The sequence below is a fragment of the Mastomys coucha genome, unplaced genomic scaffold (assembly GCF_008632895.1).
Source record: "Mastomys coucha isolate ucsf_1 unplaced genomic scaffold, UCSF_Mcou_1 pScaffold16, whole genome shotgun sequence".
In the NCBI taxonomy this organism is placed as follows: domain Eukaryota; kingdom Metazoa; phylum Chordata; class Mammalia; order Rodentia; family Muridae; genus Mastomys; species Mastomys coucha.
In genome coordinates, this window is record NW_022196898.1 from 15,324,250 (window position 1) to 15,348,256 (window position 24,007).

Consider the following 24,007-nt stretch of genomic DNA (forward strand, 5'->3'; position numbering starts at 1 on the left):
GAGGAGACCGGAAGCCACTTAAAGCAGAGCTGGAGCTGACAGGCAGGCGGAACGAGCGAGCTGGGTCCCCGAGAGCGGTCGCCGCTCTCTCTCTGGCGCCCAGGTCCGCGGCTATGGTCCGCGCGCCGCTCGCCGCCTCGGCCGCCCACGACCCCTAGACGCCGGCACTCGCTCTCGGCTCGGACCGCTGGCGCAGAGCCGGCCCTCCACGCCGCGCCCGGGCTGCCGTTCTAAGGGCAGCTTTGCCAGAGGTAAAAAGGGCTCGGGGTGGGCAGCGAGCGGTGGAGGGACCGACCCCAGTGGGAGGGCGGGCGGGCGCCGGCCTCGCCGCCCGGAGTCCCCGCCGGGACAGCGGCGGATCTCCTAGACTGTCCGGGAGAGCTGAAGGCGCTCGCGTCTCGCCTGTGGCAGGGTGGGTTGAGCTCCAGTCGCCAACCGTTGGGCAGGTGTCTAGATGGACTGGCGCCGCAGGGCTTGCGGGGCCGCCGGCGACTCCCGTCCGGGGGGTTGCAGCCCGGGGTAGCCCCTTGCGGGAGGGCTCGGCGCTGCGGGAAGAGTTCCGGCCGGCGCGCGTTTCGGGCTGCAGCCCAGAAGTTTGCAGGATGTGTTTCGAGTTTTAACTTGGAGTGCGCACGGGGTCCCCCTTTCCCCTTCCCCGCCACCCGGAGTGCCCGCTGCGGCTCGGCCCTCGCAAGCTCGGGGACTCGCAGGACGGTCCTCGGAGGGCCGGGGGAAATCGCCGTGAGCGGCTTCGGGGAGGTCGGGTCCTTAGGAAGGTGGGCCGGGAGTGAGGGGGCGTCCGGATTCCCGAGGAGAGGACAAGGTGAGGGCGGGGATGCTCTCACCCTCTCGGCGAAGTGCGGCGGCGGGCGCGGCGGGAGGTCGTGGCTGCGCCGACCGCGGCCGGCAGGAGGCGTCTTTCGGACCCACGGCGTCTCACAGCGGGCTGTTTGGAGCCCGGCGGTTTCCATGGAAGGTGTGACCAGCCGGTCGTGCCAGACGACCGGGGCGTCACGAGGTGAAGGGTGGCGCGATTGGGTTGCCCGCTGCGGGCGACCGGAGGGAACGTCCTTCCAATCTTTATTTTTTTCTGTTATGCAAACTAATTGAGGAACTGGTGGCTTCCGCACTCCACTCCTCTGCTTCCTTAGTTGAGTTAACGAGTTTTGGTGGAGGGCAGTTAACGGGGAAAAGTTGTGAGCGTGCGAGAGTGTGTGTGTGTGTGTGTGTGTGTGTGTGTGTGTGTGGTATGCGCGCGTGTGCGCGTGCAGAAGTATAAAGAAAATCGCGTTAGTATTTTGGTGTGATATAGGAAGGGATAGTGTGCGTGCGTAGGGGAAGGCACAGGCCAGTTTGATACGGAGAGGGAATACCACAATCTGTGCCAACTGAGCCTTGAGGCAAGAGCACCGAATGATGAATAATAACGCCTGGCTTGGCTGCTTTCCAGTTATTTATGTCTCATGTCAGATCCCTCCTTCGTGAGGCTTTCTCTAACAGTGCCAGCTCATACTGAACTCTCTTTTTTAAAAAAATAAAATCTCTTTTGTAGTTAGACTAACACTTTGTTCCATGCCTTGTGTTTTTCTGAGTTTTGATTATTCAGCATTTTTGTATTCGTAGACTTATAAATCGCTTCTAGGTCTTTATATATTCGTTTTTTAAAGCACGAAGTCTTATCGGTTTTGGTTTTGACCTTCAACCAAGAACAAAGCATCTAGTGTGTTCCTTTCCTTTAGTAATGCAAACACAAAATGTAGACATCCTCAGTGGTGAACCTTGCTAGGTACTATGCTGGACTCCTAATGCATACTTGATTAAATCATAGGTTCTTACCTCAAGGAGTTCTTTCAGTGTATATTGGACAAGAAAAAAGGCCATTAATTGCTCATCACTACCCTTTCTCATCTGGAACAATCTCAGTAAATACCTGGAAATCTCAGTCCTTTTAAAGGATCTGGTTCTTGCAAGGAAAAAAAAATTCTTAGTTTCCTTTAGTAGCTTATTCAGATTCTGAAATTTGGTGTTTTTAAATATTTGTGTTTTTATTTATAATATGCTTTCATTTGATTTTTTTAAAAAAATGGATAAGTAACTTTATAAAGACAAGGACTAGAAGACCCTTTGCATAATTGTGCTTTGTTAAGTTTCTAAGGCAGAGTACAGTGGCTGTTGAAGTTAGGCATATTCTGATATTCCTTCAGTTGTGGGAATTTTTTAAAAATTTACAAGTCTTTAACATTCAATAAGTAAATACTAAGTTTCAGAATGTAAAAAATGTTAGCAGGCTTCTGGCTTTCTCTTATATCACAATTCACTTGAAAGCTTCTGTGACTATCCTTACACACACACTAGTTCTTTCACTTTTTAACTTTTTAAGTTCATCCTTTTGATGAACTTTCCTCCCAGAGAAACTTGTTTTTGCAAACTCATGCAACAGATCATACATAAACAACTGTAAAGGGAACCATAAAGCTAAGCAAGAGATGTGGTTTCCCTCCTTCATCATCTAGAAAAGACAGTTATTTCTACCTTACAGAATAAAGTCATACCCCAGTAGAATCACACAGTGTTCCTCGTGCTTGCTCCCCCACACCCCACCCCCGTCTCGCCTACAATATATATATGTGGGTGTATCAACTATTAAGTCAAATTATTTGTGGGATATGTAAGTAATACAAATAAGTAATATATAACTATTGAAAGATACATTCTCATCTACTATTATCTACTATTATGCAGATTTTTGCATAGCTTAGCTTTTGAATCTTCATTTCTCAGTTAAAAAAAAAAAGACCTGTAAGAGCTAAATATAATGTAAGCAGTGATTGCAGATAGTTAATCGTAGACCAAGACAAAATGTTTTAATGAATAAATGGGTTCAGTTGTCAGTTTTTAAATGATCATCTTTCTTCCTTTCCTGGTAGGATTTATAGATACTGAGGTGCAGTTGGAGCTAATCCACATCATGGAAGTGGACACCACTGAACCTGAGCCAGACTGTGTAGTACAGCCTCCTTCTCCTCCTGATGACTTTTCATGCCAAATGAGAATTTCTGAGAAGATCAGTCCATTGAAAACTTGTTTTAAGAAAAAACAGGAACAGAAAAGATTGGGAACTGGAACCCTGAGATCCTTGAGGCCAATATTAAATACTTTGCTAGAATCTGGCTCACTTGATGGAGTTTTTAGAGCTAGAGACCAAAATGGAGATGAGAGCAGCTTACACGAACATATAGTGAAAAAACCGCTGGAAATCAACCCATCGTGTCCTCCAGCAGAAAACAGTATGCCTGTCCTGATTCCTGATGGGACAAATGTTGAGAGCCAATTGCCGGAAGGGCATCCTTCTACGGATGCTCCAGAGCAGGTGGTTCCAATCCAGGATCACAGTTTTCCACCGGAAACCATCAGTGGGACAGTGGCAGATTCTACAACAGGACACTTCCAAACTGACCTTTTGCATCCTGTTTCAGGTGATGTTCCTACAAGTCCTGACTGCATAGATAAAGTTGTGGATTATGTCCCAGGAGCTTTCCAAGACAATAGTTTCACAATCCAGTACATTTTGGATACCAGTGATAAGCTGAGTACTGAGCTCTTCCAAGACAAGAGTGAGGAAGCTTCCCTTGACCTTGTGTTTGAACTTGTAAACCAGCTACAGTACCATACTCACCAAGAGAATGGAATTGAAATTTGTATGGACTTTCTGCAAGGCACTTGCATTTATGGCAGGGATTGTTTGAAACATCACACTGTATTGCCCTATCATTGGCAGATCAAAAGGACAACCACTCAGAAGTGGCAGAGTGTTTCCAATGATTCTCAGGAGCATTTGGAAAGATTTTATTGTAATCCAGAAAATGATAGAATGAGAATGAAGTATGGGTATGTATTATAATAACTTAAAAATTGTTACATGGTCTAATGAAGCTGAAAGTTTGATATGGTGGTTTCTTTCAGTAGTGTACTGAGTTTTTTGTTTTGTTTTTTTCTTTTATGCTATTAGCTTTTATGCTATTCTGATTTTTCATAGTGTTTAAATTTTAATGTGGTCTCTTTACCTAACCAGACCAAGGAACATTTTATGATTTAAATAATTTAGATGTCATTCCGTTTAGTATATGAAAGTTGTATATGAGTGTTGTGAACCAAGTACTATTTTAACTGCAATCACCTTCCAAATCCACTGTGAATCTAATATACTAAATTTATATAATTTAAGTTTGTAAATTTTTATGGGTTAAGTAGCTGGGTTTTTTTTTTTGTTTTGTTTTGTTTTGTTTAAATATAGAAACTAATATTTGGAGCTCTTTTACTAAACACTTTATATGAGTAATTCAGAAGTTCTTCATTCATGCACAGACACATGCTATTTTGATTTTTCAAGGAGTTGGAATGTGTATGAGTGTTCTGCCTGGTGCTGCAGAGGCCTTAAGTGGGTGTTGAATACTCTGGCATGGTTATAAACTGTTTTCAGCCTCCATGAGGTGCTAAGAACTGAACCTTAGTCCTCTACAAGAGGCCCCCTTTTCTTAAAAATAGTTTTAATAAGGTATTGTCCAAGAAGTCTGTTGTCCCTGAGCTAGCAATTTTAATTGTTCTGTCAAGAGTCTATGAATTCTCAAAGCCGCTTGAATCCTTCCATCTCCAGATTATAGAGCACTTCAGAGCAGAGGCCTCTCACTTCACTTAGGAAGCAGATCTCAGTCCACTGAGTACTTGCACATTTTCGTACATTTAGTTTCTATTTGACTTAGAAAGAAACTAGCAGAGTCACGGTCTTACACATTACACTCTGTTACCGGAAGCAAGTCAAGACAATTATTTTGGTCCCAGAAGGTCCAAAAATTCTTTGGTCAATAACGTATTGGACATTTATATCTCATAAGATCTTTTTGCTTGCAAAGTAGACAGATTTAGAGTCTTTAGCAAAAACTGTAGGATCAGTCATAAAGTAACTACAGTAGGAACTTGATTTCCAAATTAGTCTTAATGAGGTAAACTAATATTTATATGATACTTAGGAGAGGAAAAGTATGAGTGAATTGCTATTATAATTGATTCTGCTGCTACTACATTTTAAGTGGTCCTGCAGTAAAAGCATAGCTGGAAATATGAACTGTTAATTACTAATGAAATTTTCAGTGAACAAGAAGAAGAAACATAAGATTGAAAATAACTGTCAAAAATTAGGCTTTTGGGGAGTTGACCTGTGGTCATTGCAACCTGGGCTTCCTTGTATTCCAAAGCGATGTTGTGTTTCCTGGCAACAAGATGCAGATAACGGCATGTTGAGCCTTGCTGAGAGAATCACAAACAAGCTGGAGCAGCCCAGGTTCACATGGTTACCACATTATTTGGCTAAAGCTATTAATCTCTGTGGTCAGGCCTGTAAAGCTGGTCTATCTGTGCAGATTGCACATAACCAGGAAATGTGTATTCAGCTGTGTATATGTTCATACTGGACCCAGTCTTACATTCAGGAAGAGTGGATGAAAGGTGTTTGTTTGTTCTACTTGTTTTGGGTAGTTTATATGACTAAGTCATCAATGCACACTATATCATAATATCATTTTGAGGACTTTGAGATATGTTCATAGCTCTGGTTCTGTAGCAGAGACAGGTCGTAGTTTCAAACTATGCAGATAGAAATCTTTTTTTTTTTTAATTGCACCTGTAAGGATTTAACACCTAAGTTAATCAAAATTGGATGTGCATTGTTTATTTTGTTTTCAGGAATGAAACTGGGTAGGAAATTGAGCCAGATGTTTTCACAGTTTCCTTTGAGCTCTTTAGTTAAGATGATGCTTATGTACTAAAAACACTTGATATTTGGATGATAAATGCTTATCATCCATTCCTGTTTGCATCCCCTGTTTTTGTATATCATAGGTGTGTATTGCCAGCATCAGCTGGAAACTAATTAGTTATGGGTCTGGACTCCAAATTTGATTTTTAGACTTCTTTTGTGTATGGGTCAGACCTTCAAAATTTACTGAGAGCAGGAACACACTAAGTGTTCTATTTTTTATTGAGAAAATAATCTCTTAACAGTATAGATACTCATCATTAAGAGATGGTGATTTTTGAGTGGCAGAACAAAGCAGTTTCAAAGGAGCCTTGCTAATTGGAATACTGTTGTTGATAATTGAAACTGGAAGCAGTACAAGTCTTTTTAGCAACCAAGATCACCATTAGTTTCACATTACATTCATTTCAAAGTAAGTCAGAATGGAAGGGAACCACAGACTGGGCTTTGGAGCTGACTTGCTAGTGAAACTATGACCAACAAATCTTCCTAAATTCTCAGTTCATTGAAAGAGGATTAGGGTGAACTCATGGTTAGATTTTTTTTTCAGGGAGAAGGTGGTTTTGTTTATTTTGAGACATGGTCTTGCTATGTAGGCAATGATGTACTAAATGCTGTGATTATAGGCATGAGCTATACAACAGCTCAGAGTTTAGTATGTGTGTTTGCCTAATATTTATGGATAATATAATTTTACTTGCTTTAAAATGTTGTTATAACCTTGGCTTCTGTGAATTTTTATTGGTAATAGTTGTTATGAGCCTTTTCAAAAGTCTATCCAAGGGATAATGCCAGTAGATAACTTCAAAGCAGCTCTATGTAAGAAGTCAAAAGCTTCTGTTATAATTTATATGACTTGGTGAAGTGTCTAAACTAGAGCAAGCTCCTGACGGAACTTAACTAGAATAGTTAAATTAGCTAAGTTAGATGTGGTCTGTACAGCTGTGAGGATGTGTGAACTAGCTCATGTGCTGTTGATGACCCTGGACAGAGAGCAGCTGAGAGTTAACTGTGACTTGTGACTTGGTATTTCTTGAATATACACAGCTGTATGATTTTGAATTTATTTTTAAAATTCCTGTGTAAGAGAAAGAGAGAGCTCCATAAGCAAGAACTTGTTTGAAGTGACTTTCAAAATGGGTGCCTTGTGCTATTATGATAAAGCCATGCAATGACTTGTTTTTTCTACCTCTTTATGCTGCTATTTACATATGAAATAAAACTAATTGGCATCTATCTGTACTAATCTAGAGAAGTTAGTGGGTCTGTGTAGAGCTATCATGGGAATCAATAGCAGTCATTCATTTACTTTTCTGGCTTTTCATCAATAAGTAGGTTACTTATGAAGCAGCTGTCACCTGGCTTCAGGTTGAGGTCAGGCTTTTCCTGATGTAATGAAAATGAACCTTGGAAAAAGCAAAGATTTCTAATTATTCAGCCAGTTGGGGGGGAAAAAAGCTCATAAGGATGTCTGGCAATTCCTGAATATTATTGCATGATACATAATATATTTTATTATCCATTTGAAAGCTTTTAGTTATTATTGTACATGAAAAAGAAATACTAGTAATATGAAGGTGTAAAGAAAACTCAGGCATACAAGGTACTTTTGACTAACTCTTCTGTCCCCCTATAAATCCTTTTTGTTCACTAGAATTTCTAGGTTTTCATTCAATTATAAAGCAAAGGTAAATTCTTTATATTTTCTGATTAGTGATCCTCATCCCAGATTTGAGTGCTATTTCTAAAGAGTGAAGCAGTTTATATCATGTATAATCTAACTACTGAAGGAATGCTACTAAAATACAACCATTGTAAATTTGTAACTGTTTTCTATGGCCTGCTAATTTCTTATTATCCCCTGCCCTCCATTTGAGACCACCAGATTGTGCATTCTTTGTCTGCTGGGGTTGGTTCTGGAATGTATTTAGATTAGGTTGTCAAGTCCTTTTAACTTAGATCAGAAACCTTTAGTAATTACCAGTCTTTGTGAGTTGTGGAGAGAAAACTGCATGTATGTGTATATCACTTTACAAAAAAAAAAAATCTTATTTTGAGTTACGTTATAATTGATTCTGGTTCAGTTTTATGAAAGGTGGGTTTAAAGTGGACACTGGTAATTTTGAAAAAAATTCAATTCTTAAAACTAGCCAGTGCTTCTCTTTTATAATTGAGTTATTTTGTATCTTTGAGAGATAAATAGAATTCTAAAGATTGAGCCACTTTCTGTTAGATTTTGGGCTTAGATACTATTTTATATTTATGTATAACAAGGCTTTTTAGGGACCAGGAATTACAGCACATAAAGAATCCTATTAATTTATTTTCCCTACAGTTGTTAAACATCACCTAGCCCAGCCTCTGAAATAACTAAAAGCCTCAAATTGTAATAAAAGAATTTGAAATTATAAATGGTAGATTTTAAAATACTGTGTGAAGTTTGAGATTAGATTTTTATGTAAAATAAATGAGCATATTTCAGTTTGTTTTTTGTAGATTTATCAGTCCATACAAAAGGTATTGCAAGTTTTACTAAATATAACCAATTCTGTGATCAGAAAGACCAAGTTTTAGAAGTTGATGCTATCAAAAAGCTTCTAGTTATCAAATGTAAAACTTCAAATTTTTCCTTTGTGACCTAGCCAGTTATTGTTTTTAAGGCAAGCATAGAAAGTTAATTAAGCATTCCTCTCTGTTGTTCCACGGGATAAAATGTGCCTGTCTTTTCAGTCTTTCTCTGCTTTATTCTGTTGACTAACTTGAGTACCCACTTGACCAGAAAAGAACCCTTTCATGGTCATTGCACAGGATAAACTTTTTAAAGAGTGAAAATGGTTAGGATGACTGATGTCTTTCTCATATTCCAGCATTTGTACCACAAGAAATTGTGAACAGTGTATTGTAGTGTTCCATTACTAAGTTGTATGAGAGTTTAGTAAATTAGTATTCTTTATGCAAGTCTGAATCTTGTGCTTTAGTGCAGTTGCTTCTGAAAAAAAAAAGTCTGTATTATTTATGTTTGTTGAAAGAGCACTTCTGTCAGTTTTTTTAAAAGAAAATTGCTTTTTTTGCGTTTTAAGAGATTCTTACCCTGTTTCTTGTTTGCAGTAGCTGTAAGTTCTTTGCTCCAAGTTTCTACCAGCACTGCTTAGTCAGGCATCACAGAATGGCAGAGATGGGAAGCCAAGGACGAGCTTTGCAGTGATACATGTGCTCTCAGAATCTTGCTGACATTCTGATCTTCACATTTCCCACAGCTGCTCAGGGTGTAGACAGAGCAAAGGGTACAAAATACCCTAAATAATTTCCTGTTGTGGTTGGTCTTTGGTTTCTGACTGTCACCTGGCTTAGCTCTTTTAATTCCATGCACTGACACAATAAGAACAGAAAAATTACTGGGTTTTCCTTTCAAATACTTTTGATGAATCTATGTAAAGAATGAAAGAAAAGACTTTTCTTATTTACATTTTGACATTTGGATTATTGAAATACTCTCATATATCAGAAGTGTTGTATAAAGCCTATTTATGTCTTTTCTGTAAGAATTTCCTCATCTCTTCCACAAGAATTTGCATGAAGAGCAGTCAGTAATAGATGCTCTGTATGTCAGTTTGTGCACATTAAACTTTAGTCTACTAAAACTTGTTTACTTTAGATTGTTAGCACCAGAACATAAACAACCATCAGTGAGTCTGTTTCTGTTTCGCTTATTTACCAGCTAAATTTATTTAGAGTAACTGGAGGAAAAAAATATAAGACTAAAGAAAATTTGGGATAATTATTTTTGAAGAGTCATTTGTAATTGAAATATAAATCATAAATAAATTGACTGGTACATTGTATTTTCTAGACATTATTAGAGTATGCTCTATAATGCTTATACTGTCTTGTTTATGTATAAATGAGTTCTAATTTGAGATTATCTTAAAGTGATTTAAAGGATATTTTATCATTTATATGTATCTTATGTATATACACTATTAAGCATTTTCTATTTATGTGGAAATGATTTATAAATTTTACCCCTTTCTACTTTTAATTTTTTAAAAATTGAATTAATTTGTGCCTTGCTTATCTGGCACACATTTTTAATTGATCACTTAACTTCTGCTTTTAAAATACTTTACAAAGGGGATGTTCACATATTTCAGTAATCTTTAAGTATATATTTGAGGGCAATATATGATATAAATAGAACTTTTAGCATGAATTTTTTTTAAAAAGAACTAAACTGTTTCCTTTCCCAGCTGTTCTCCTAGAAATTACATTTTGCTTCCTTATTAGGCCACAGTTAAATATATTTCATTTATAGTTACCCTCTACTTGTCTCAGGACATATGCTTGAACTTGGGTCAAAATTAAGGCTCTATGACACTTCTGGCATCTTCAGAGTGCAAAATTTATTCCCATTTCTCTAAGTAGATGACAGGAAGATCTTACAAGTATACTTTTTATTTACACAAGATTTTAGGATTAGTTACATGACATTAAAAAATTGTATATGTTCTTTGCTTTCATCTGCAGTTACTATTTTAACAATAATAATGATGCCTAATGTTTGGTCAGTTCTTTTCCTTGAATATGGATATTGTAGTCTGTTTTTAGTGTTTGCCTTGGTTGAGATGGGTGCAAAAGTGGGGAGTAGAGGAAAATGTAGGCGCTTTAGGAACTCTAGATATAGGATCATTAGAATTTTGACAAATATTTATGTGCATTCAAGTGACTATGTCTCAGTATGACTGGTTTTGGTTTTACCTTGTTTTAGCATAAGCTTTACTAACTGCATGTTCTGTTCTCTACATTCTTTGGGATTTTTTGTTTGTTTGTTTGTTTAGGAAACTTAAGTACCTCTTTTCTCCTTTCAACCTCTTTCCATCTCCATCTCCATCTCCATCTCCGTCCCCATTCTCCCCCACCCCCAGCCCCCATTCCACTATGTTCTCTTCTAGAAAGACTCCAAGACCACACATTAAATGTCTGACATGTAAATCAGGCATGAGGTTTGGCATATAGATAAGTGTGTTGTCCCACTTAAAATTGCCTGTTTTCTCAGAAATTCTCAGACATGTTTTTGATGTTTCAGGATCTTTCAAGGGAGCACTGTACATGGGCTTAATTTTGCTTGATAACTATTAAGCATAATAATTTTTTAATAATTTAATTAATTTAATAATAACTTTTTAAAATGCACTATATCTTAACATGGAGATACCCTTACCCCACCTATGATTTTTAGTATTTAGAAACATTAGATATATCTATCATTCTGGTTTTATGTTAATAGTTCTACTGAGTAACCTAAGTTTTGGAAATCCTGCCTCTGCTACATCATCCTCCTTTAAAGTGGTAATCAACATTAAAGGCTTCTTCTTTTATTTTTCCTCCATGTATGTGTACCATGTGCATGTCTGGTGCCAAAGAGTTTAGAAGTGATCCCCTGGAGTTACAGGTAGTTGTGAACCATCACGTGGGTGCTCAGAATCAAACCCAGGTCATCTGTGAGAATATAAAGTGCTCTTAACCACTGAGCCATATCTCCAGCTCTAACATTTGGTTTTTAATCTGCCGGTAGCTATTGAGATCCGTATAGATGATAGCATAAACCCTGAAATTTGTCTTATGAATATGTCTGTAATATAGCTGAAACACAAAAGAAATCGGGGTATGTAAATTGTATATAATTTTAAGCCTTTAGTGAATAGTTGAAAGATGTTGCATGGAATGTCAGCATTTTATAAATGTTTTTTTCTCTCCAGGAGCTCTCTACTATTTAAGGCAATGATAGCAGAAATCATAATTAGTAACAAGATATGATAGTTGACAGTGATAGTGCTTCTAATACAGAAAACTATGGGCCCTCTTTCAATTCTTTCAGATTCAAAGAATTGTTACCTAGGCTTGATTATTACATGTCTATAATCTGGCAGGGGAACTGCAAGTTCAAGGCTGGCACAGGCAGTTTAGGCTTGTAAAAAAGGGTCAGGGATGTAACTGAGTACTAGGTGCATGCAAGCTTGCTTCTGTAGGACATATGGTGGGGGACTGATTCCAGGGAATCTCCTCTCAAATTGAAATGAACCAATATTTATGCAAACATTTTATTTTATTGTCTACTTTGAAATAAGAAAGAAAGCTTACTTTTAATAAAGGGGATGTTACATTTTCATAAAAGTTTAACCTCATTGTTTAAGGTATACATAGTCCTCTGAAGTTTAATAACTATAGTACTTTCACAAAATATGTTAGTATATTATACACCATATCTTTGGTTTTCATTTCCTTGTAACATGTTGAAGGATATAAGCTGGCAGATAACTCCAGCATCACCGAGTTCTGGAAACATGAAAGCCATGTATCAAAAGCCAGCTATATTTCCTTTCCCTGTGAAATTTCTTCAGCAGCAATAGCAAACATTCCCATCTGTCAAGCTTGTCTTAAGCTAGGAGATCCCCACGAACTCTCCAGGCAGCATTTAATAGTTTCCTTCTATCTGACCCTCAGCTTAAGAAGACATCTTATTTTACATGATAATAATAGAAGAGGGCTACTAATGGAGAATGTTTAGTTCAGCTTATTAGGGTGAGTGCTAATGTTTGAGATCATAGATTTACCCTTTTAGAAACTGCTTAACTATTTTTTCTTGTTTGTTTTTTTGGTTTGATTTATTGTGTTTTTGAGACAGATTTCTTTGTGTAACAGTCCTGGCTGTCGTGGAATTCACTTTGTAGACCAGGCTGGCTTCAATCTAGAGATTTGCCTGCCTTTGCCTCCCAAGTGCTGGGATTAAAGGACTGGTTAACTTTTTAATAGACAGAAAGCCAAGGTTCTAGCTGATCTCATTAAAACTGAGCAATGTTCAGAAAAGTTTATATTTCATTTACTTTCCTAAAGTCTTACTTTTAATTTTTATTTACATCATCTTCCCACTCATACATGTTCTGCCTCTTATAATTTTTGTTGGTATCATTATCCCAGAGCACAGATTAGAAATAAAGGACACATTCTGGACTCTGAGAAAGTCTTCTGTGTACTGCAGACTGGGCCTCAAACTTGACCCTTCTCCTGCCTCAGTCTTCTGAGTCTATTATGTGCTTCTGCTACCATAACTGGTCATCATGGACTCTGTACTTTCTTACCCATACGTAATTAATTGTTCTTGATGAAGTTTGATTATAACCCTAACCTCTCAAGCAGCCCCCTATTATTGCCTCCATAGTCTGTCAACATTTGTCTCATAATTGTTAAACATAAATAATAAATAAGCTAATATATTGCAAAATAGTGCTAGTCTCTACTCTTCCCTCATGTTTCTCCATCCTCTACCAAAACTAAATCACTTTATTGGAGTAAGCTTTATAAAAGGCAACCTGGGCGGTGTTGATCCTGCCCAATGGATCAAGCCCTAACCTCTTAACCCAGCATACAAAACTCTTCCTTATCTGGCTCCAGCCAATCTCTCCAGACCAGTCTTATCTCTAGTCACTTCCCACATACACTCTGACCTCCCACATGAACTGCATGTGCTTCTTGCATTGTATCCTCATGCCCTGTTTAGTTAACTTCTACACATATTAAGTCACCTTGGTGGTCTGGTAACTAAGTTCACATGTCAGATTCTGAAGCAATCCTTGTTTACCTCTCCTGATACCTTTATCAGCAATGACAGGCCTTGTTTGGTATTTTCTTAAAGATCTTACCATGTATCTTTGGTTGATTGTCATTATTTTCCTTATTATTGCATCTATATGCTGTGGCACAATAATGGAGGTCAGAGGACAGCATGTAAGAATCAGTTCTACCAGGTGGGTCCTGGGGATGTCAAGCTTGGCACCAAGTGTTTTTACCCCAGAGCTATTTCAACAGCCTTCAAATAAAAAGTGTCTAAGACAGAGTTCCCAAATGCATAATGTAGAAACAGAAAACTATCTGAGCAAGAAATGTAGTAATTTTTGTTTGTCTCAATACCTATTTCTATATTGGTTTTGATTGTTCTTCCACCTTTTGTTTATCTTTCTCATTGTGGGATCTTTTCACTTTCTTTTTTAGTATCTGAAATACATACACATATGAAATGATATGTGGGTTCCGGTACATACATTGGTGAGATATTTCTGGAAATGCTGGCTTAATTAGTATGTGAGGTATTTGTGAGATGAACAATTGTTAAAAATTATGAGAATGGGGTCCTTTTCCAGAATTTCAAGTTAGTTTTCTATCTGGATTTTTGAACAAGTATGTGTGATGGTATGTTTGTTTAGTAAAGCATGTAACAGGGTTTCAAATTTTAATTCTTTTAGTAAGTCCATAACCTGTTCACAAGATGTGTTTTGTCTCTCTGATTAATGATGAGGTTATAACTAAATTCTACAGTATGGTGACCATCTCCTTTGTATTCTGGCCACCTCTCAACTCTTATGCTGAGTAGGGTTCTCATCTGTCTCTGCTTCTATTGTGATACCTCCCCACCCTGCCTCCTCAATCGTTTAGCATTGTTTCTCTTATTCAGTTTTCACACATCCTATATTTACTGCATCCCTGTCTGCTTTCTTCTTTATCTTCTGTCCTCCAAGGTCCTGGATTAACTTCTGCTCTCCCATTGCCTATACATGGTATGCAGGTCCCTTGTGTCTTATGCACTGTCGGAAGGTCTCCTTCAACTATTTGAACTGCTCAGATGTTCTAAGGAATAAAGCACTTAGCTCATTTTTCTTGTTCTTCTGCACAGCCCCTTGTTGATATTTTATAATAATATTTAAACTGCTCTTAAACTATTTTCTTAAATACTCCTTGGATTAATATACATATATACATATATACATACATGCATACATTAACTTTCCCTGACCATTATCTCTTCCTGGACACCAATTCTCCCACAACATTGAAAATCTATCATTTACTCCAGCTGTTTGAATATATTGTTTGCCACTGATAAATTTATATAGACAGGTGTATACTATTATTTGAAACCCTTGCAAAATTGAGATCAAAACTCTTTTCTTTGTGCATTATCTAATATAGCACAAAATTCATTACCATGCATAGATAACTTGTAACTTCTTTCTTGATAATAGAAAATAATAGCTTGATAAAGAAGATATTGAACACTTGGTAATTATATTATGTACATGTGTAGTGATTCAAATTATAGAAGAAAAAACTCGTTGCTTTGAATTTTAAAAACATCCCCTGTTTAAGATTCAGTAGCAAAATTAATCTTATAAAAAGATAATATTTATCACATTTGTTATTTTTACCTCTGTCAAGTCTGGAAAAGCATTGAAAATGAAATATAGCCCAAACAGTACTTTATTCAGTACAGCAATCTAAAGAAAATAAATTAGGGCCTATCATAGAAATTTCTCAATACCCAGAGGATTGGAATGCATAGAAGTTGTAGCAAAAGCCATGTTCATAGGTGTTTTCTCATGCAAATCGCTATCTGTAAGGTTTTTAGTGATAAAGGCTTATACAGAAATTGCTGAAGTGATGTCTACAAAAACTCTAAACAGCAAAAAGCAGGAATGACAAAGGGTTTGTTAACTTACTGAGAAGCAGTTCTGGAAAATGAGCTTAATGGGGGAAAATATGTTTAGAAACTTGAACTGTCCTTCAGAGAAAGATTTCTAGTTTTCCTCAGTTATAATATCAAATGTCTCCTTTATAAAGTGACATGAAAATTGCCTTCTGCAACTTAATATGAAGTTGAACTTAAGCATAGAGATTTCCATTTTCAGGGTTGTTTTCCTTTTTCTAGAATCTCCTATGATCATTTTTCCTTTTAATTAAATATTACTAGTTATAAATTTTAAATGAAATAGTGTCCAAATGTGATTGGCCCCTTATTTTTTTAAGTTCCTAATTATACAGAATAAATGGGTTTCATTATTTTATAATGAACTTGGAGAATATATATCCCCTTAAACTTGTCCTTCTTTTTTTGGGGCGGGGGTTCAAGACAGGGTTTCTCTGTGTAGCCTTGGCTGTCCTGGAACTCACTCTGTAGACCAGGCTGGCCTCAAACTCAGAAATCCATCTGCCTCTGCCTCCCAAGTGCTGGGTTATGCCTGTCCTTCTTAAGCCTCCCCTCTCAGACCTTTACTTCTCTCTAATATTCTCTCTTCTACATTCATATTATTTTTTCCCAAAATGTTATTTTCAACTGTATTTTATTATAGTCCCATTTCATGCGTAATTTAACTTGTATGTTGTTTTGTGATTCTGGAATCCTTAGAAACTTTTAAAGCTTTTTACAAGTTAGGGGTAGTTTTTTGTTGTTTTTTGTTTTGTTTGTTTGTGTGTGTCTTCAATTATGCGTATGACTTAAGTTTTGCTTTGTTTTGTTTCTCAAAGAGTAGGACTTGATCATAAATTATGACATGAGGATGGAGAGAGACGTGATAGATTTTTCCTTGACATTTGCCAGGGGTGTGTGCTTTGAGAGGTGTTAGATATTCATGTGAAAAAATAGAGCATCTTCATTGGTTTGGAAGTATATACTCTGTCATTCTTATCATAGTACTACAGTGTTGTCCTTAACATATTACACAGACTAAGGAACAGCTACAGTAAGTAGTTTAACTTGTGTAGCCAGTTTAATTTTCAAACATTTGACTAGAGAGGGTTTTTGAGTACTCATTTCCAGTTCTTGAAACAAGTGTACCAAAAGCACAGTTGTATTAGCTAACAGATCGCTAATAATGAATGCTTTCTCAAAATCTCGTTTTGTAGCAAGGAAAATCTGTTCCAATCCTTGATTTCACATATAATGGTTCACTTGATCTGTTTTATAGATATCCCCTTAGAAATCTGCATTGAGAATGGAGAGATCCAGAGGAAACACATTCAGGAGCTTAATTACAAATATCTATAATATTATCTTATTTTAAAAAATATTTTCATAGGGAAATTTGCAGTTGTACATTATACAGGACAGAGAACAGTGACATTTACTAGTTTCTTAAAGTTAATGGTTCAGACGTTTCAACATGATCTAATAATTCACTAAAGAGGAAATGTTTTATTTAGGTCATCCTCTGTTAATTAATGATTTAAGTGAATTTGATTCTTACAGTAGACTTGTCTCTCAACAATATGAAGATGTAAGCTAGATATGGTGGCACAACACGTATAATCTCAGCATCTGGGAGAGGAAGGTAGGAAATGAGTGGTGCTTAGCTATAAAACAATTCAAGGCCAGCTCAGATCAGACTATATGAGACCCTGTCTCAAGAGAAAAAAACTAATATGGAGATGTTTGTAAAAGTTTAATTTAGCAATAGTGGACTAGGTTACAGATGACAAAATAGTCTCATAGCTAACCCTCATAATAATTCAAACTACTTTTTAACATTTTTCCACTTACACAAAGAAATGAAATATTGATGTTTGTTGAATTAGCACTACTGGCTTCATCTAGTGCTGTCTTTCTGTCATCTTTTTCCCTACCTCACCAGGCTGTATTGTATATCTACATTGGCACAGGTAACCTGACGATTCTGAAAAAAAAGTCTTGTTTCAAAAAGATTTTTGGTTTCTCTGCCTGATTTTTATCAGTTTCATTCTTCGTACTAACTCCCTGATTGACTGCCAGGGTTTGGCTTATTATAACCAAGGAGAAAAACCTAAGGTTGTATTTATTGATCGCTTGGGCCAGTGATAGCAGTGGTTTATATTTACTAATTTTTTAATTATACCATAAGGATACAACCTGGAAATTTTGGTCTAGTTAGGAATAAGCATATTGAAAATGTATGTTGGGGAAGCAACCAATAATGTTCTTTTATACCAAATAAAACGAATTATGACAGTTCTACATCAGGCTATATTAGATATTCTTAATGCCCAATAAGATATTTAGGTACTTTTATTTAGCAGGTCTTTTTTTCTTGGGTCTTTCTAGAGGACAAGACTTTTGGGCAGATTTGAATGCCATGACTGTATTTGAAACAACTGAATTTGACCAACTCCGAAGGCTGTCTACACCACCCTGTAGTAGTTCAAACTCTATTTACCACACATTTTGGAAATTCTTCTGTAGAGACCACTTTGGATGGAGAGAGTATCCTGAGGTATTTACATGGTTTCTTTTTTTTCTTTTAAATAAATTTAATTTTTTTTCCTGTGGTCTTTTTTCCTTTCCAACAGTGACTAAGCAGAACTGAATATAATAATCAGACATCTTAAGGATGTAAATTTAAAAATCTTGCTGGTACAGGTAAAACTTCTCTCTTTATATTTCTAAAAGTATATTTCTTTCCATTAATCTAAGGACCATAATAGACTTTCCCAGAATCTCACAGTATAGAGATGCTTAACAGACTTGGTGCCATCTGTATAATAGCTTTGATGAGAACTGGTATAACTTTTGGCTATATCTGCCTTCTGTGCTTGTGCTTATAGAAATCTAATCATGTTAAATCTACCATTTTTTAGAAGTCCAATGGAACAGGAGTCATTCCTGAGTCCATGGAAGAAGTGCTTGAATATGTTTCTTTATTAAGCTTTGGTTAGTCAAATCATCTCTTCAGAATTCTGTCATGTGCACATGGATCACTAGTATCATATAGAAGAACTCACCAGTTGCAAAGCCTTGCTTGTAACTGAATCCAGTAATACCTTGAAAATGGGTATTAGAGATTAACTTCTCATTGCATTGATCTGTTTAAGACTTTACCGAACAAAATTACCCTAATTAAACATAATATTGAACCATATTCTGATCTTGTCATTTAAGAATTGATTGGTGTCCACCTTCCAAATGGAGTAAGGGGTTGTTTAAATGGAATGCTTGGACTGTCCTTGGGCCTTTACTCTCTGGTTTTTTAGGCTTAGAGCTTGGCTGGGTTTTATGTCTTTTGAAATTTGAGTACTGTTAACTTTTAATTCCTCTCTGAAATTTTCCTTAACAAATGTAAGTCAAGAAAGTCTCTAGGACATCATTAAGGTTGAAAGTAGAATGGACTTCTGAGCCTCATATGTGTCATAAGGCTGATAGGTAGCCGTGCTCTCTTACAAACAGGGAGTGTCTTTCTACTTGTAAGGCTCAGAAATCCTAAATACAGGAGTTAGTTTGATTTATTGTATTTTTTGAAATTCCTTTGCTAGCAGTGAAGTAAACTTTTTTTTCTTTCAGTTACTTTTTTCATGTAAATTGGATTTTCATTTACCTTCTGTTTTCTTCTCCGTAGTCTGTTGTTCGACTAATTGAAGAAGCCAACTCTCGGGGTCTGAAAGAAGTTAGATTTATGATGTGGAACAACCATTACATCCTCCACAACTCGTTCTTCCGGAGAGAAATAAAACGGAGACCTCTTTTCCGTTCCTGTTTCATACTGATTCCATATTTACAGTAAGTATCCCATTGTTTTTTTACTTTTCATTTTTTACTTTCCATTTGTGTAAATGCACTACTAGATACCAAATTTAAAAGAATTGTCTTGGTTACTATTGCCAGAATGTGAAATTGTGCATTCTTTACATTTAATTCTTAAGTAAATTGAGTTCAGATAAGTACTGTTCACCTAATCCTAAAAGCATGAGTTTTATATTGGGTTTTTGAACAGAAAAACGGGGTACAATAACATTTATATAACTTAAGTAACTTGTATTTGAATGAAACATAGCTTGCTTCTTCTGAGGAGATTTTTCCAAATTACGAGACTACTTTAGAGCCAGATATACTATTATTAGAATTTGGTTTTGAAGGTGATACTAAACTTACTGTCTGTTGGTCCATTCTGATCCTTAAAGTAAAATGCTGTTTTCATATTCCTGCTATTTTTATTTCAAGTCATTCATGGCAAACTCTTAAAGACGTAGTTCTGAGGTTGAACTAAGACCAATTAAAAACAAGTTGTTGGTCATGGTTGCTCAGGCTGTAATCTTAGTACATAGATGATAAAGGTAGGAGGCCTCAAGTTTGAAGCCAGCCTGGGATACATACCAAATTGCAGACCAGTTGGGGAAACCAAGGGAGACCCTGTCTTAAATAAAAAGAACCCCTCAAAGAATAAGAATTCAAAATTAGTTTGTAATAAGGTCAGTTTTAGAAATATATTGGCTTGTGTTTTCTTCCAAGTCCATGTGTGAAAATGAAATTGTTACCTAAGTTTTTTTTTTTAATTAGAAGTAATAAAAACGCTGTTGCTGGGATTTCTCTCGCACAGCTGGAGCTAATGTCTCCTTCCAGTAGTTAGGAACATGCTGTCCTCCTGGTGAGACAGTAGAACTCATTAGTAAGACCAGCAGCTTGGCATGCTGAGCTAACAGAAGCAAGACGTGGCTTCTCTATAAGGATAAAATTCCTTTTTCAAATGCTGCATTGTTGGGAAAAGTTTTAAACAGTGAAAAGAAATACTGTAAGAGATTGTGCCTTTTTAAAAAAAAATACTTTATACTCATTTTGAAAGTATAAAAATAAGCATAAATATGACATTTTTATAGAATGCAGATTTGCTTTTTCTTTTCAAAAATTGTTTTAGTCTTACTGTCTGAAATAGTGATAATAAAGGTCTAGAGATCAGCAAATCAGTGAGAAGAGGGAGATATTTGAAGAAGAAAAGCACAAAATAAATTGACAGGGTAAAATGTTAAATCCAGCATCCTGTCTGCTCTCTGGTCTACAGCTATAGGACATTTCCTCCTAATAGGGAGAAGGAAGAAAGGCATTGGTTCCAAAAGCAGACTTCAGAGGTCATGATCTTAGCTAAAGAGAATGTTTTGTGTTTTCCATTCATTTAACTATTAAATTCAAAGAACCAAAGGAAACAAGATATGGGCCATAAATTCCCAGTAAATTCCATTGTATAAAAAATTTTTCTGATACTGATAAAAAGGACCCTGTTCTTTAATATTCTCAGAATACCTGAGCTGAAGTAGCATAAGCAACAAATGAAATTAAGGGGCTTGAGGGGCTATGTGTCAAAGCTGAAAAGACATCTATTTCATGTAACCATCTCATGGTTATAAGAATGCCAAACAGTTTCTTTGACTCTTTCCCTAGGGGGATAAACTAAAATTAATCCATTTTTATTTCAGTACTTAAATTGGTTTAGGAAACATTTCAAAATGGTAAAGGGAGGCAAGGAGAATAAGGTTGGAGTCTGAAAAGCTATAAACAGTATGCTATTGCGATACTATAAGCTGAATAGAAACAGTGTTCTCAGAAAATAGTGGTGCATTTTAACATTGCCTACATACATACTTTTTTTTTGACATGGCAACTGGAAGATATAAGTCCAACATCACACATGCCTTTATATATCTGTTTCAGTAAAGTTAGACTATTAGCCTGATGAAAATATGTATATGTGGGAGTCAATGTTATCCATGTACGGAATCTAGAATATCTGCATATTTGTGCTTATTGTTAATGATTAATTATTAATTATTATTAATTATGTTAATTATTAATTGATTAATAAAGAATCATCCTATATGCTCATCAACAGATAGAGAAAAATGTCTTATATATATGCTGGGTTTTATTCATCCACGAAGGAGAAAAAAAAAAAAGTCTTTTGAAAGGAAGTGGGTAGTCCCGGAGCTCATATTCAAGGAAATAAGCCAGATTCACACAGATAGTTATTGCATGTTTTGTCTTCTGTAGAATCCAGATTAAGCAATATATCTGTAAGACAGACATGAAAGTGGAACAGGGAGTCTAGGAGGAGGACGAGGGACAGTAAACAGAAACGGAATGAACAAAGTACAAAGGTATACATGTGAATTATTTACTTTTCTCATTGCTTTAACAAAATACCTGACAAAAGCAAAACTTAAGGAAGAAGCAGTCTGTTGTGGCTCTTGGTTTAAGGTACAGTTGATCGTGGCAGGGAAGCTGTGATAGAAGCTGTGTGAGATGGCTGCTCGTGTTACATCTGCAGTCAGAAAACAAAAGAATGCTCATTGTCTTCCTTTTTATTCAGTCTTGAGACTCAGACCAGCCATGTGAACATCTTTACAGCATGCAAAAAAGTTTATTTCCTGTGTTATTCTGAATCCTGTAAGATGAACCATTATAGACATCTGTAGCATAATGAAACCCATTATTCTGAATGCCAACTGTAAATAACAAATAAGTCTTAGCAGAATGTTTGGGAAGAATCTTACCTTTGTTGGAAATGTCAAACCCTAACAATAATGGAAAACCAGGTAGGCTAGTACCTACCTTTGCAAAGCTGGGTAGGAGCTGGGGGCTAAAAGTTGGATGTTCTTCTGTAATTTGTTCAGAACAGTGATGACATTTTTAAGAAGAGCCAGAGTTTTTGAGACTGATTAAAGTGGTAGAGCTTCTCTTTAGAAAAGCTTACCAGTGAGAAACATTACCATTGTAACAGGAAAATATACCTGTGCCAAGTCTCCAAAGGAATTTGTCAGCTCTCAGAAAATAATCCAAAAGACAAGAAAGTCTTTTGTTGTAAAAGTTGGAGGAACTACTTAAATCTGCCCCTGAATTTCAGATGAGGGTGGTAGGAGTCCTGAATCTACTCACTTAGAGCTTTGTCTTACAAAGGGGCTTTAGGGCACATTGAATTGAAGGGACAGCTACTTACATGAAGCTGACAGGGATTAGAGAAGGCAATTGTGTTTCCATAGCATTAACTTCTTAACAAGCCATCTTTTAAAAGTTGTAGTGGCGATACCAGTAATAGTGGTTGTCATAAGAGTCAGACAAACCAGCTTGTATCTACCAATTAGTAGCTTTATTTTATTGTAAGTTGTGGAAATCAAAAGAAACAGGCCTGGATTAAAAAATACATCTGCTATATTAGGACAAATCATTAACTACTCTGAACTGTTTGTTTATTTGAGGAGGGGAAATCAAACCATATTGCAGTTCGTGTGACAGTGACACTGTATGAAATGTATAGTGTGTGTTCAGTGGGTGACTAATGACAGCAGTGGTAGAATATGCTCTTTAGAGACAAATGTTCATATACAACTATAACCTCTGTGTCACAAAGCTCTTTTGAAAAATGTCAGTTTCCAAATCCACTTGGCAGACATTACTCCTTGTGACCACCATGTACTGATGAGTGAGTGTTACAATACCCGACACTGAAACTAGGTCTCGGCCAAGATTTCCTTATTCTTTGCTTCTTCCCTTTTCCTTGTTTTGAAAAAGCTAAAAAGTCTGATTTAAATATATGAACCAGGCAGGAAAAAGAAAACCTATTATTTATGTAAATTCATCTTTAAAAGTTAAAAAGTTGAGTTTAAAGATTGAATTGTGCACCCTCTGGCATCTGCTCTATTTGGGGGAGGGACCTGGAAATTGAACCCAATGCATTAAGCAACATTGGTCATCACTTTATTACTTGAGCCCACCTATCCTTAATAGGCCCCTAGTTTCATCTTGATTACATTTAAAATTGTAAAATGGGAAAAATATTTACTGATTGTTTTAATTGTAGTATTAGGAAGTGAATGCCTGCTTCATGACTTTTGTTACTTTTTATATAGAAAGTAAAGTATTTTCATTTTTAATCCCAGAAGTTCCAATTTAACACCTTTCCTACCTTATTTCCCATCCTACATATTCTATAGTGATAGTAGCTTTTCTGCTTAGTGCCAGCAAAGTTTGAATGAAGCATGTAAATTACCATTGTTCCTTTAAGACAAAGCTTTTTGAACTGTATATACAAAGGAGGACTCTAGGAGGATTCAGAGTAAAGATACCTGTAATTTGCTCCTTACTATTTGCTCTGAAGCTGTGCATCTCAGGGTTGTCTCCACAGGAAAGAAGCCAGAAAGAAGCTAATGTGTTTGCTCTAAGAGCCTGTTGTTTTTGCTTGATGGGTTTTTGTTTGTTTGTTTGTTTGTTTGTTTGTTTGTTTGTTGAGTTGTTATTTTGAGACAAAGTTGCCCAGGCGGGGCTGAGGTTGTTATTTTTCTTGCATCTGTCTCCTGAGTGCTGGTATTATAGCAAAGCACTACCACACTTGGGTTTGTTTTGCTTCTCTTAAGTAAATAAATAAAATTAATATGTAAGTATTTTAAGCTAGTCAGTTATAAAATTGGACAGTATTACAAAGCACTATGTAATATGAGATGTATTAATCTTTGAATGCTTTACTTAGTGTTTTTCTCATTTTAGGACACTTGGTGGGGTTCCCACTCAGGCTTCTCTGCCTCTTGAAGCAACTTCATCACAAATCATCTGCCCAGATGGAGTAACTTCAGCAAACTTTT

The 24,007-nt window shown here is 36.7% G+C and overlaps 1 protein-coding gene across 1 annotated transcript; it reads left to right on the forward strand.

The window, feature by feature from the left end:
* The first annotated feature begins 13 nt into the window (after positions 1 to 13).
* Tiparp (TCDD inducible poly(ADP-ribose) polymerase) lies at positions 14 to 22,779 on the forward strand. The gene is made up of 5 exons (XM_031374019.1): positions 14 to 251; positions 2,928 to 3,888; positions 17,715 to 17,883; positions 19,003 to 19,163; positions 21,423 to 22,779. Exons 2-5 carry the CDS (start codon positions 2,969 to 2,971, stop codon positions 21,478 to 21,480), a joined length of 1,308 nt encoding a protein of 435 aa, XP_031229879.1. The 5' UTR covers positions 14 to 251; positions 2,928 to 2,968; the 3' UTR covers positions 21,481 to 22,779.
* Positions 22,780 to 24,007: the final 1,228 nt, after the last annotated feature.

Bases quoted from the DNA above. Each gene is read 5' to 3' on its own strand.
- Tiparp (XM_031374019.1), top strand. From the start codon at position 2,969: ATGGAAGTGGACACCACTGAACCTGAGCCAGACTGTGTAGTACAGCCT. The intron at 3,889-17,714 runs GTATGTATTATA...GGGTCTTTCTAG, and splicing joins AGAATGAGAATGAAGTATGG to AGGACAAGACTTTTGGGCAG. The intron at 19,164-21,422 runs GTAAGTATCCCA...TGTCTTCTGTAG, and splicing joins ATACTGATTCCATATTTACA to AATCCAGATTAAGCAATATA.